Source organism: Clinocottus analis, unplaced genomic scaffold, assembly GCF_023055335.1.
Source record: "Clinocottus analis isolate CAN_PGR_092001 unplaced genomic scaffold, fCliAna1.0.p SCAF_3, whole genome shotgun sequence".
In the NCBI taxonomy this organism is placed as follows: domain Eukaryota; kingdom Metazoa; phylum Chordata; class Actinopteri; order Perciformes; family Cottidae; genus Clinocottus; species Clinocottus analis.
This window is the reverse complement of record NW_027176042.1, coordinates 11,890,966-11,904,268: the sequence shown is the minus strand read 5'-3', so window position 1 is coordinate 11,904,268 and position 13,303 is coordinate 11,890,966. Positions and strand designations below refer to the sequence as shown.

At 41.1% G+C, this 13,303-nt stretch overlaps 2 protein-coding genes across 5 annotated transcripts in view; both read right to left on the bottom strand.

The window, feature by feature from the left end:
• Positions 1-72: 72 nt before the first annotated feature.
• Positions 73-3,786, bottom strand: LOC137796887 (class E basic helix-loop-helix protein 40-like). Its single transcript, XM_068595113.1, has 5 exons — positions 3,366-3,786; positions 3,190-3,253; positions 2,843-2,950; positions 2,280-2,403; positions 73-2,093 (listed from the first exon to the last, which is right to left on the bottom strand). The coding sequence occupies exons 1-5, from the start codon at positions 3,434-3,436 to the stop codon at positions 1,174-1,176; spliced, it is 1,287 nt and encodes a 428-aa protein (XP_068451214.1). The 5' UTR covers positions 3,437-3,786; the 3' UTR covers positions 73-1,173.
• Positions 3,787-5,483: 1,697 nt separating this feature from the next.
• The window catches only part of LOC137795955 (inositol 1,4,5-trisphosphate-gated calcium channel ITPR1), a 66,565-nt gene continuing 58,745 nt past the window's right edge, over positions 5,484-13,303 (bottom strand). For all 4 annotated transcript variants that reach the window (XM_068593556.1, XM_068593558.1, XM_068593557.1 and 1 more), the window contains 5 exons: positions 12,600-12,739; positions 11,585-11,750; positions 8,681-8,841; positions 7,882-8,043; positions 5,484-7,298 (listed from right to left, as the gene is read on the bottom strand). In XM_068593556.1, the coding sequence (XP_068449657.1) occupies positions 7,212-7,298; positions 7,882-8,043; positions 8,681-8,841; positions 11,585-11,750; positions 12,600-12,739 (716 nt within the window). In that variant the 3' untranslated portion in view covers positions 5,484-7,211. The remainder of the gene's footprint in view (positions 7,299-7,881; positions 8,044-8,680; positions 8,842-11,584; positions 11,751-12,599; positions 12,740-13,303) is intronic.

The following is a 13,303-nucleotide window of genomic DNA, read 5'->3' as shown; positions in this document are numbered from 1 at the left end:
TAGAGGTTTTCACACACACTCGACTTCTTTTTCGCATACATACAGTCAAGGCGATTTTCCACAGGAAAAAATACTTTATTAATACACTTATATATTGTATACCAACATTGATAGACAAAATATGTACATCAAACATCTTTCACGTAGGTCCCAAAATATAAAATCTCAAGTACCTCTTTCTGTAGAAAACTAGTCTTCTGGTAAAACTTTTACATTCAACTTCTTTCCTTCTCACTCCTTTGACTCCAGTATTCATACGTGGTACTGAGAATAAACATCTGAGATTTATCAGCTTTTCACAAGTAAAAGGCAACAGCAAGAACAAACACCAGGTTTGACTTGAGCAGAAACAGATGTTGAGTATGCAGACCAGGTCCAGCACAGTGCTACAGTATGTACACAGTTTTCTGAGTATACAACGTACAATTATCTGTACTCTGCCCACCTTCTATCTCTCCGGACAGACAGAGTGCGAGAACAGGTATCAAAAATAGAAATGTACAAGAAGGCTATGAACAATAATTACAGGAAATCCATCTAAACTGTCCGTTTGTCGATGACAAACAAGACATCTCATTCAGTGTCATGTGGTGGCCCATGTCCTTCATCCATGCATCGGGTGTACCTTTACTCTTGAGGAAACCCTTTTATCTTACGGAGCCAGTCATCATAGTGTCTGGTTTGAAGGGCATTCTCAGTGATGAGCGTAATGGTGACATAAAGGACATAGGCAACAAACTTTGGGTGAAAAATGACCTCTAACATTTGGTGCAATACTTTCTAAAGTACAAAGACGGCGTGTCTCTATTGCAGCTACAAGATGCATCAGTCATTGGCGTTTACACGTTAACAGCAGCATCTAAAACATATCTTTCTTTACATTCAACCAAGTGTGTGTATGCAGGGCAGGTCCAGTTTATATGATACATTTGCACTGAGTAATACCACTGAGCATTTAACATTCAACCAGAGCTTTGCATCCTCCGGGTGTGAAAGGATGTTGCTCTCTCCTCTATCTCCTCTTGGTCCTGCAGTTTGCTGTTTGACCTCCAGGCTGAGGAACAGAGAACGGGAATGAGGATGGGTTGTGGAAAGGCTGAGTCATGTTTTCATTCCTTCTACTGTCTCTACTCCTGGGTACCAGAACAGGATCACTTATTTACCCCTTTTCGCTCAGTCTTTGGTTTCCTGGTTGAGGGGTGGTACCTGCTTTAATGCCTGAAGAAGGGCAGGGGAGTCCATGGGGGTCTGAGCTATAACTGGGGGCGGAGAGCCTCCTGTAGGAGACACCACTAGCTGAGGTGGAGGTGGTCGTTCGCTGGGCATGGTGGGTGCAGAGCCTCCCATGCCAGGGTAGAGCATGGGCATGGCTCCAGGGTACCAACATTTCTCCAGCATTGGCAGGTAGGCGGCAGCAGAAGGTGGAATGAGGTAGAAAGGCATGCAGAAGGGATGTGGAGGAGTTGGGCGGTTGGGGGACACACTCATGTAACTGCTATAACCGCTAGAGGACGAGGACGTTGATGATTCTACTGCTGAGAGCAACTCGTCCTCCGACGACTCCACCCGGGGGCGTTTGTGGCGCGGCTCGTCATCCTCCTGTTTGATACTGGAGCTCTGCCTCTCGCCGAGCGCGCGCTTCAGATGGCTCTCGTGGCTGTAGTAATCTGGACGTCCCTGTTGCGCCACAGATTCAGTCTTCTCCAGCTCTCCGCCATAGCCGCTGTCTGTATCCGTATCGCTGCCACTCTGCTCACTGCTCGTTGGAGCGTGCGCCCGCTGGATGACGGGCACACAGTTCCTCCCATAGCCCTCGCTGGGTTTAGGGGGTAAGCTGGTGGGCATCTCCTTGTGAGGTTGGTGCTGGTGGTAGGCAGGGATTTCTTCTATTTGCGGGCTCGGAGGAGTGCGGGGTCGGACCGGACTTTGCAGCACCTCTGCGGCTAACTTGTGAAGGTAATTGATCATGTTGGATGGCGTGAAATCTCCATCAGTTTCATGATTGCCTAGATACTGAAGCATCTCCTTGGCACAAATGTGGAAGCCAGAGCGAAACATTTCCTCGGACTTGTCCTGGTTGACAACAGGCTGATCTGTAAAGACAACAAGACACCACAATCAGAAATGTTGCAGTATCGCTATACTTAAAGTCACTTATTTGCCTGTGGTTCTGTACAATCAATTCATTGTGTTTCCAACTTGGTAATTTGCACACAGTCCAACAAAACCATCGTGCTGAATGTGCACGTTTGTGTGTGTGCAAGTGATCTGCAGCTCACCAATTTGCATGCCATTCTGCAGAGCGAGGATCTTCTGCTGCTGCTGCTCCAGAAGAGAGGTCAGGGCTTTCACGTGCTTGAGTGTAAGCTCTAAAACTACAGCTTTCTCCAGATGGCCCAGAGTCTGTGGGACAGACACACAGTCAGCACAACCTCACCTTTTATACAACACACACAAACTACACTTTACTGCTCATGTTCACATCATCCAAACTTTGCAACAGCGTCCATAAAAGGCAAAATTAATCAGTTAGAAATATTCCATTTAATTTGGGATCATATACATTTTATAAACAATAAGCGGTCTGAAGTATACAATGTATATTCAGTTCTTGTTTTACTATATATTGTTGTAAATTTAAAAAAATAGAATCCTCAGTTTTGACAAAAGCACATGACAAAAAACAGTGTGTGAGCTGTGAGCTTTGTGAGTGTAAGCCGTCCTTTACTGACTGCTGACGCACTGAGCACAGAGGGTGTAATACCGCTGACAGCCACTCGGTGGTGCATGCCTCTCAACACAGTGAATCCAATTTTCCCTCTCAGCCACAGCGTGAACTTACCGTGAGTTTCAGGTGCTCTGGTAATAAATCTTTCAACTGAGCGATGCACTCGTTTATTCGGTCGCGCCTTTTCTTCTCAATGAGTCGGTGAGGCAGCTTGTAGGTTTCCTGTGAGATTAAAACACACTGTTGGTTAAATTCAGCTGAATCTAGAGAACACAAATACACTTTTTATGATCAGAGGCAGCCACTCCGATAGGGAGGACTCCAGGAGTTATGTCATAGTAGAAATTAGGTCAACCATTTATGGTACTACAGGACTACTGCTAGGTGAATTTATTCCTTGGAGTTCACACCTTTTAAATAAAATACGTGGTTATAAGTGAACAAGTAAAATAATAACGGACCTTGCTCTCCTCTCCTCTCTTCAATCCCCGCCTGGGTTTATAAACATACATCGGGAAATCCATCCTAAGGAAACACAAAGAGATAATAGTTAAGTATGAGGTAATGGGTTGGTGAAGATACAGAATATAAATGAAATGGGTAAAAAAAAACAACATTTTTTCAAAGTATAACTTACCCCTGCATGTCCGCTAGATCAGCCTGGTGCTTGGACAGAGGAGGTGGTTGCGCGCTCGGGATTCGCTCCATTATTTTCACTCCAATTACTCAATATGTTCGAGGTACTTCTCCAATGCAGTTACAAACAAATACGCATTTATTTACGCGTGATGAAAAATGATGAAGGGAAAAAAACAGGTCGTAAAATACACTGACAAGCCACAATAAACGGGTTCGATTGTATTATCTCCGCAGTATATCCAAAACGCAAACTAGTCGCGCTGATGCAAATGATAATGTGCGTGTGGAAATAGTTTCAAGTTAGTCCCTGCGATGTCCTGCCGCAGAAAAAAGTAACCCTGTTGGTGGCGCGTTGGGGAAGTGGGGGAGGACCGAGCGACGAGTTAAATAAACCCTCTGACTCCGCGCTCCGCCTGACCTACCTCTGTCACATGAGGCTCACGTGTTAAACGGCGCTGTATCCTCGGTGGAGGGACGGCCCACTTTCTACCGATAAGGAGCCTCGGTGGGCTGACGGCGGCCGACGTCACGGCGGGGGGCGGCGCGTGCCCCGTCTCGTGTACCACCACGCTGAAGTGTATTGAAACAAGGCTGCGAGCGCCACGGCACAGGGAACGTGCTGGCAGCTGGCAACAGGCCGCAGGCACGAGACTCGACTGGGTATATGCCCACTGCCGATGAAGATACACAACAACACAACTACGATACTATAGGAGTTTATCACTATCCTGTTAATATACTGCACGATTATTATACAAGGTTTGAATGTCATCCAGGGCATTAAAATCAGTTTTCAACCGAGTACTTTGTGATGCATCAAAGTTTGTTTTTTATAGTTTTACGCTCAAAACGTAATTGATTTAAAGTTAGATTTAGATTTCTGCAGAAGATATTAATAATGATATAATACTATATATACATATATACACACACACATATATATACACTATATACCCACATATATATACATATATACATATATATATGTATACATATATATACATATATGTATATATATATACATATATGTATATATATATACATATATGTATATATATATACATATATGTATATATATATACATATATGTATATATATGCATATATACATATATGTATATATATACATATATACATATATGTATATATATACATATATACATATATATATATATATATGTATATGTATATATATATATATGTATATGTATATATATATATATATATATATATATATATATATATATATATATGTATATATATATATATATATATATATATATATATATATATATATATATATACATATATATACATATATATATGTATATATATGTATATATTATCATATTGATAATACACCACATTCAGCAGTGTGCTCTATTGGCCGTTGCCTGCAGCAGGCAGGTGGGTTTGGGTATAAACACTGCGGTCACTGCAGGGGAACCACGTGTACCTGTGCGTGGATGAGTGTGTGCAGTGGGTTTGTTGTCATGAGGCGATGCCGACTGTCACGTTGATCTCCTCATGGCCGCGGCAGCCTGCTGAGTATGCAGGGCATATCCAGCTCATCCAGCACACAGCTGCTGCTGCTGCACCTGTCTGCTGCCGGCTAGCACAGGTCACAAGTAGGCCTACACCCTTTTTCTAATGTTGATTTTCATTCATTTACCTTTGCAAGTAAAAAGGTGCATATTGAAATGAAAATGATTCCTAAATGTAATCCCTTTAATATATATATAGGGCCATCAACCTCAAAATGTAAAACTTTTATGACATAACATATTTTTCAGTTCCAGAAAAGTAGTTTCTTTCACAGCAACAATGTCCTTTCAACAAATGACCAAAAGTCTGTTGGAAAAAAAATGCATTAAGTAATGCATTTAGTCATTAGAACATTACTTTAATTGTCACAGTGATGCAGCTTTAACTGAATGACAACATTGAAAAGTCCCCTGAACACCAATGGGACTTAATTCAATCCTGAATTAGATATAGTTTTAAAATATGGATAATGGAACATTTGTTTTAGTTCACTTGTAGATCTTGAAACAATACATTTTTCATAACGTTAGGATGTATGCTGATAAAATGTCTAACAAGCTTGACAGCTGCAAACAATATTTTATTTTAGTATATGATACATAGCCAACTGACAAATGACAAGATGTTTGATTAATAATGTTGTCAAAAGTGTCACAGTAGGAGATGGGAGATGTTTGACAACTAAGTACAGTTTATGTCTTCAGAAAATAAAGTTGTTTTACGTTTCAAAAATTCTACATAGCTTCATCTGTGCTAGGAAGAAATCCCAAGAGGTCAAATTAAAACCAAAAATGTGCAACACCTGTATGTGCTTAACATGCATACATATTTCCTCATGCAACATCGTTGTAAGATAAGTGCACTTCCTCATTTGTAGAAGACCACAGATAACAGAGTTCATCTGCCGGCAATCCCCAAACTCACTTCTCTTTCCGCTGACTGTACCACGTGACACCATTCACGCTGCCGACCAATACACAGGCAGACGGATCAAAAAATGCAAACATCCTCATGACCTTTTAGTCGCGCATATGGCCTTTACTCGACTTCTATACTGACATCGCATAACACTCATTAACAGATTATTTGACACACTTGTTTATTTAAATAGACTCCAAGAATGGAATGTACAATTCAGACACAAACCATCCATTCGTAGAAAAGTTCAGTTTGGTCAAGCAGCACTCCAAATGACTAAGCTACTATTGTTCTTCCCCCTCCCTCATTCTCAAGTGGGTCTTTTTCAAAGTGCCTTCACAATTATTTGCGTGCTACAGAACATATCAGTGCTTTAGGACTAAGTGAATGAAAGGAAGATTACATAATTCAGTGCAGAATAAATCTAATTTAACTAAAGTTCTAACGTTTCTCCCAAATTCAATTAGGCTTGCTTCCACAATGCTTCCAATGTGACTCCCTATCACTACTATCATTAAGCACAACACGGACCCAGCTTCAGAGGGAGGCAGTCACATGATTGGCTCCTTCTCCACAGTAGGTCCATATGGTTTGTTATACAAAGGTTACTTACAGGTCAGTATTATTTCTCTTAACAAAAATCAAAGTCCCCTTAAAGCCTTTTTAAAGTAAAGTGTTGTGGAACAAGTAAAACCTTCATTTGAGATTGCCAAAACAAATGTGAAAGAAACACCTGTATAGATTGTATCACAGCATACAGAGACTTTGACAGTAGGATGACCTCTCCGGGATTATTTACAGGTGTTTTTTTATCTTCATATTTCAAATACCAGTTATTATTTAGACATTGCATATCATGAAGTATTCCTATTGCTGTCAGACAAAAGCAAAATGTGTTGTAGAGTTCATACAAACCTTCAAATACACATGTGACCTGAGTTCGCTGGAGCAACAGTGAGGATTAAAACCTCAATAAAAGGCCACTTGAGAGCAATTCCCCCTTTGGAAAGATGTCTGAACTTTGGCATGCTGTCAGTGTGGAATGCAGAAGGCATTCATGGTAGTAAAGCTGAAGTCAGTGTTTTTGTCTCCTAAACCCACCGGGCTGGCTCCTCAGTTCCCGAGGCACTTGGTGCATACTCCACCCACACAGACATCCACTCTACAGGCCGCCAGTAACATACTCAGTTAACTATCCCTTAAGACACTCAGAAGCATGCATGTTGTAGAAACACTTATTGTAGCAGTTTCTGGTGAAGTATATAGTCAGACATCAACCTCAATACATACTGGCGATGGACATGATTTGGCATTCTCCTGTATAACATTTGGCGCACTGAGAGAAGTGCTAAGGCACTGGTGGTACTGGCCCCACGGGGCCCTCAGGCAGGCTGCTGGGGATTGATGTTCATGTGAGGGGGATGACCAAGAAGACCAATTCGTTGCTTCTGCTTCCTCTGCTCTGTCATCTGCAAGTGAAACAAAAAAAAAGTTGTTCAAAGAACAATGCCAGTTTAAAAACATTGCAGGATTTAAACACAAACGGACACATGACTGGTATACCGATTGTCTCATCGAACACATAAATGTATTTCCCAAGTAAAACTATTCCGTTAAGACTCACAGGCAATAATGACTTCCTAAACAATAAAATAGTTATTTGAAGTGTGTTTAACCTTTTCAAAAGGAAAGCTGTTGCATAATTGCGGAATTGTATACCGTGACAAAGTATGGTGCATATTAAACTTGTGCATGAACACACCCGTTCCAAGAAAAAGATGAGCCGCAAATACTGAAGATATTAGCTTAAGCTCTCCAAGTCTCCAGTTCCATAATGGTGATTGTACAACAGTAAGCAACCAATCCCCAATAACGTCCTTTGGTATTGTTCAATATAATATGGTGGTACTGAGTGATTGTAGAACCAGTGGGCAGGTTGTCTATAACCTTCCAATGGCTGAAGGAAACAGTCTCAGAAAAGCTATCCCGTTAACACTAAAGAAAATAAAAAGAAATCATGGCTGATATACTACAAACGGTCACATGACCTACCTGTTCCTTGAGCTCAGTCAGCTGTCCGGACAGGTTGCAAACCAGCCTCATGGTCGACTCAAGTTTCTCCTGCAGGTTCCTGATTTCATTTTGCTCCCCCTCTGCATCGCTGCTCACTAGTGACATGGCGCGCATCCGTGGGAACCAGTCCAGGTTGTGCTCCTGTGGTCGACCAAGCACATCAGTCACTGGCTTTGGTACTTTAATAAGAGTTAAGAAAGCTAGATTATGTCAAAAAAAGGAATAGGTCATTCTAACAGGTGCTGCTGTTTGTCAACTAAGGGCTTCCTTCTGAACTCTAGAGGATGCTGGGCTACGGCCTGTTCTTTGAAGAAACATGCTTGCATGGTATCATTGTCACCGGAGTGGCAATGATACGTTAGACTGAGCACATCATGTAGTGCCATGAAAATCCCAGTGAACTGGCCAATGTATGCTTTTCATGCTCTGGTCAGTTTAAAGGTTAGACTGCAACTAATGTACCGTCTTGGACTGTATTTCCATTTGTCTGTTTGTCATTAAATGTGCAGCATGTCTGTCAATTGAGATGAGAGAAGAGGAACACACTATTGCATTAGGTGTGTGAAACGTGCCTTTACATGTTTCAATGTCTGACTCTGTAGCATAAATTGATGAAGTCTACTAGATCACAGTTACCGTACTAAAAACGTGACGCTCATTGTACTGCTCTTTCATTCAGGATTGCTGCACATAATTTACTCCAAGACAGCCTGCTCCAATAAAACTAAAGGTGGATCAGGATGTGTGTTTTCAGGGTGTGTCTGTGCTTTTTATTTACCTTGATCATCTCTGCTACGTAGCTCTCGGGGCCTGTGTACTCAGTGGAGTCCTTAACTTTTACCAGCACAATGAAGAACAGGTAGTGCCACATGTTGTGCTCCTCTTTGATGTGCCCCTCAAAAGTTACCGTCTTGTTGTCAAACTTGTCCCGCTCCAGGCCTGCAGAGGGACAGGGACTCACATTATTTATGGTACGACTCAAAAATATAATGCAAGAAACAATTAAAATGCATAACATCCACAATACTGACTCTTTAAGATCAGAAACGCACAACATAAAAAAAGTTCTGCAATGTTCTGCATTGCAGAACATTTTTAAGAGGAGAACATGACTGACTCTATTTGTTTTAGGGATATTTGACGTGGATCTGACAAGCGGAACATGCTCATTTTACAATTACCTAATATAGTCCAGAAACTAAGGAGCAATGTTTGTTCCATGACATCAAAGTAAAAAAGAAAATGCAATTCCATAGAATAAAAAATGGAAAGAAGAGTACAATATTATAAAAGATAGTTTAGTCCTATACAACTGACAAAACAATTTTATTCACACGTATTATGTTTTATGAAACCAGACTCTTTGTAATGAGGAGTCTTCCAATACATCAATGCAAATGTCTGTCTTCATTCTCTGCGTTTGTGCCTTTGGAAAACCTTTTATCTTTTTCTTCTGGCTATTTCTCTCCCTAAAAGTGCTTAAAACACATCTTTGGATTGTATATACATGGCAAAGGGAGCTTCCAGCTGTGCAGGAATAATATGAAAGTTCAGTCAGGGATAACTAACATCTTGGGGGGCTAGATTTAAAGAAGCAGGGCTGTCTCTATATTTTTGTGTGATATTGTTTAATTAATTAATGTGTTCTTAAGTCGTGGCCAAAAATAGTTTTGCGAGGTGAAGAGATACAGAGCTTTGACCATGTTCCATCACAAGGTAAAATGTTCAGGCCTGTGAGTCAAGAGTTTAGAGGGGGAGAGTTCATGTTTTTTTCAAACTATGTGCTGCGCTCAAGCGTTAATCACTGATATATACAAGCCTCATAATTTAAGTGCTTTGTAATAAAATGTAAAGGGTCACAGCTTATAATTTAGTACCCCAGTCACGGGATTCACACCTTTTTAGAATATACCAACAGATGAGAAGTAAGAGGCCTATGGACCCTTCCACCAGAAGATTTATTAGGGAAGAGATAAAAGGGAGAAGAACTGGAGGCAATGGAGTCAGATAAATATGCCCGGCTCTCAATTATCGGGGCTCTTTCTTCCTGAGGTGCACTGACTGTGAGGAGACAGACAGACAGACACGGGAGCCGAGTCCAATGCCTTGTAGGTATGCATTTCATGTATGTAATTGCTTAATAAATAATCAATGATTGTACTATAACCTGTTGTGTCAATTCTTGAACACTTGAGAAATATCCTGTCAACGCACTTTTCTCTTCAGAGGTCACAGCGACTTTGACATTTTATCAGTTCATCTTTGAGTCCAGGTGAACCTCCGTGCCAAATTTAAAGACGTTCTCGCCAGGCAATCCTCAGACATTGCATTAACTACATGGACCGTACCGAAGGACAGACAAATGCTGGCAACAGCTAAGAACTGGTGTTAAGAATACATCTCATGAAAGTGAAATACAGGTTGACGTGTTGAGTAATCCACAATATTGGTTAGTAATTTGTAGTGACAAAATGCAGCTTTCTTAAGAGACATTTAGTCAGGTCCTCTCTCCCTTTCAAATAGAAGATGGAGAGTGAGGTTGAGCCTGATTCCCTGAACAGACATTATTTTAGCTATAGGTAAAAAAACAAATGTGTCAGGAAGTTCTTGATGTAAATCAATCACTGGCTAGAGACCCGAAGACCTGAAAAAACAATGCAAAATTGAAAGAAAGATCGATGGCTTATAAAACCGAGCTGGAGGATGGAGAGCCACTTAAGCCTGCGGAGGTCGGCTCCTAATCTCTGCATCTCCTGTTCCCTTGTGGAAACCATAGTGACGGCAGATCCCCCTGGGCCCTGGCCTTCTTTAAAATGAGTGAGTCAGAGCGCAGTGTGGGAGACATACTGTTCTCATTCCAAATGCTCACCACTTCTCCTGAGTGCATGACCCAACTTAAGCACGCACACACTAGCTCACCTATAGCACGTACTGTTGGCCACGCACACACACACATACATGCGCACACACACACACACACACACGTGCACACACACGCACACCCCCCTTTATTTTAGGCACAATACACATATGAGGCAGTGCAGATGACGCTACAGGGAGGGTCAGAGTGGAATCAGTAAAGTTCCACAAAACATACGGCGTGAAAATGAACTTTGTGCTTAAGAGTGAGGGGGAGAAAATGTCTGGGTGTGTGGGAAAGACATGAATTATGGAGGCGAGCAGAGCAGTGGCAGGAAGCTTTCATGACTCAGCCTTCTTTGGAACGAGAGCGAAGTGAAAAAAAAAGGGAGAGGGAGGGGAAGCGTAAGGGGGGGGGGCAAAACCACAAACACCTTAACGGACATACCAGAAACCACAAACACACCAAGACGTCAAACTCTGAAAGGGAATTTTGTGACTTTAACGAGTGACATGAGCTGGATTGTGGAAAAGTATTAATGTGTTTCAAATACAGATCACATCTAAACAACAGAGCCCTGATTATTAGAGAAGTAAATAACTATTCAATGATTATTCCCAGAACCTGATATGTTGTCTTCCAATTGCTTATTGTACAAAACAAAAACTGGAGTCGAAACTTTTTTTAACAAAAAGGCAAATACTTATTCAATCAATTGTTAAAATCATAATATATAGTTCAGAACTTGTCACCATGTGGCAACTGAAAAAAGACATTAGGGAACAAACGACTGCTTTCCAAACGGATGAAGAGCACTCTCACCGCAGATGAAGCAAGTCGTCTTCAGGACTTCTTCTTTTTTCTGTTTTTCACTCCTCAGGTCAGCAAAGGTGTCGATGATGACACCGAAGATGAGGTTGAGGACAATGATGATGACCATGAAGAAAAACAGCAGGTCGTATATCACTCTGGCTGCAAACAGTGGCTCCTGCAAATGATACAGAAACTCAGCAAAAACATATGGACAGTGTTTAGAGGTAGTGACTAGAAAATTATATCGTAAGTATTAACTGTATTTTGACAACAGAGAACTATTAAGAGTACATTTAAGAAGACATTTTACTGTATTGTGGAGGACTAATGTAGAAAGATTGTCCTATTTAAATGTACGACCCAAAGGGCAGGTCTTCACAGAACAATATGTGTAGGATGTTGTGAGTTTAAAACAAGGTTAACCATTGTCACCATGGATGTTCATGGAAACACAAGACCACAAGTGAAAGCCTGCCAGATGCTAAAGTAACCGAGCCGGCAGAAAGCCGGTCAACCTGCTGCTGCCTGTTTCTGTCTAGGTCGGACACAGACACGTGTTTATGCTACATCATTAGCCAATCGAGCCACAATGGACTTCAATGTCTAAATACTGTGCTGCAAGTATACTGGGGAATACAATTCACTCATTTTTAGTTAGTCTTTTAAATGGTCACATGTAGGACAAGCTTGTTACTGAACCACTATTCCACCCATTGTGATTTTGTGGGTTGAATGTGTGACTTTTTGGCCTGAGTTGCATTGTGTTGTGACGCAAATATTCACATCCTCTTTTGACATCAGTGGTTTAGCCTGAATTCGGTGGAAATCTATCTCGAGGTTTAGCTCTGACACGCGGCGGAGGCAGCACAGCTGTAAGGAAACATTGTAAACCCTCTGTTTCTTTTTAAAAACAAGTTTAGCACACAGTGGGCTTGGAGGCATCTCCCATGACCCTCACTGCAGCTGTGAGTGACACACTCTCTGACACACACACGGACGCACCTATCTTCAGAGTTGCACATACCTCTTTGGAAGGCTTGCGGAGTACATCTCCTACACCTCCTCCACTCCTCAAGCCATGACTCAGCACAGTAACGATACACATAAGCAGAGAGTCGCATGTCCGCTCCATGTCGTTTCCCTCCTCACGCTTATTCCCCAAATCTGAAGGGGCAGAGAAAAGCTTTAATCTAACAATTTCAGAGGCTGTAAAAAGTAATTATTTTTAAGATGTATATTAGTTTACAGACCCTCATAAACAACGCTGAAGCACCAGAGAATGTCCTTTACTCTGTAACTCTGTATGAACTGGTATCACTGGTAATTAGGACCTCTATGACCTGCACTTTTTAGTTAATGTAACATCAAAAGTATCAAACTGAGCCTCACAATACTTATGAAACTAACTCATGTGACCCAAAAAGATCATGCAGGGAATTTAAATGAGAAAAAAAAATACAAAGGGACGTACAAAGTAAAGTATTACTGCAGGCAAACTCATCATATTTCTTGAGGAAAAATAAAATCAAAAGTGAGGCATGATAACATATTGTTCTGAATCATAATCATCATCATCATATTATGGGTGTAACACTACAGTTCCTTTTATTAAAAAAGTATGATGATTTAATGGTTTGCGTAAAAGACACTATATTTTATTTTCATCAACATTTGATGCCATATTCCTGATGAATTTAGTACATTATGGTATTTCATTATAGTGTGCTT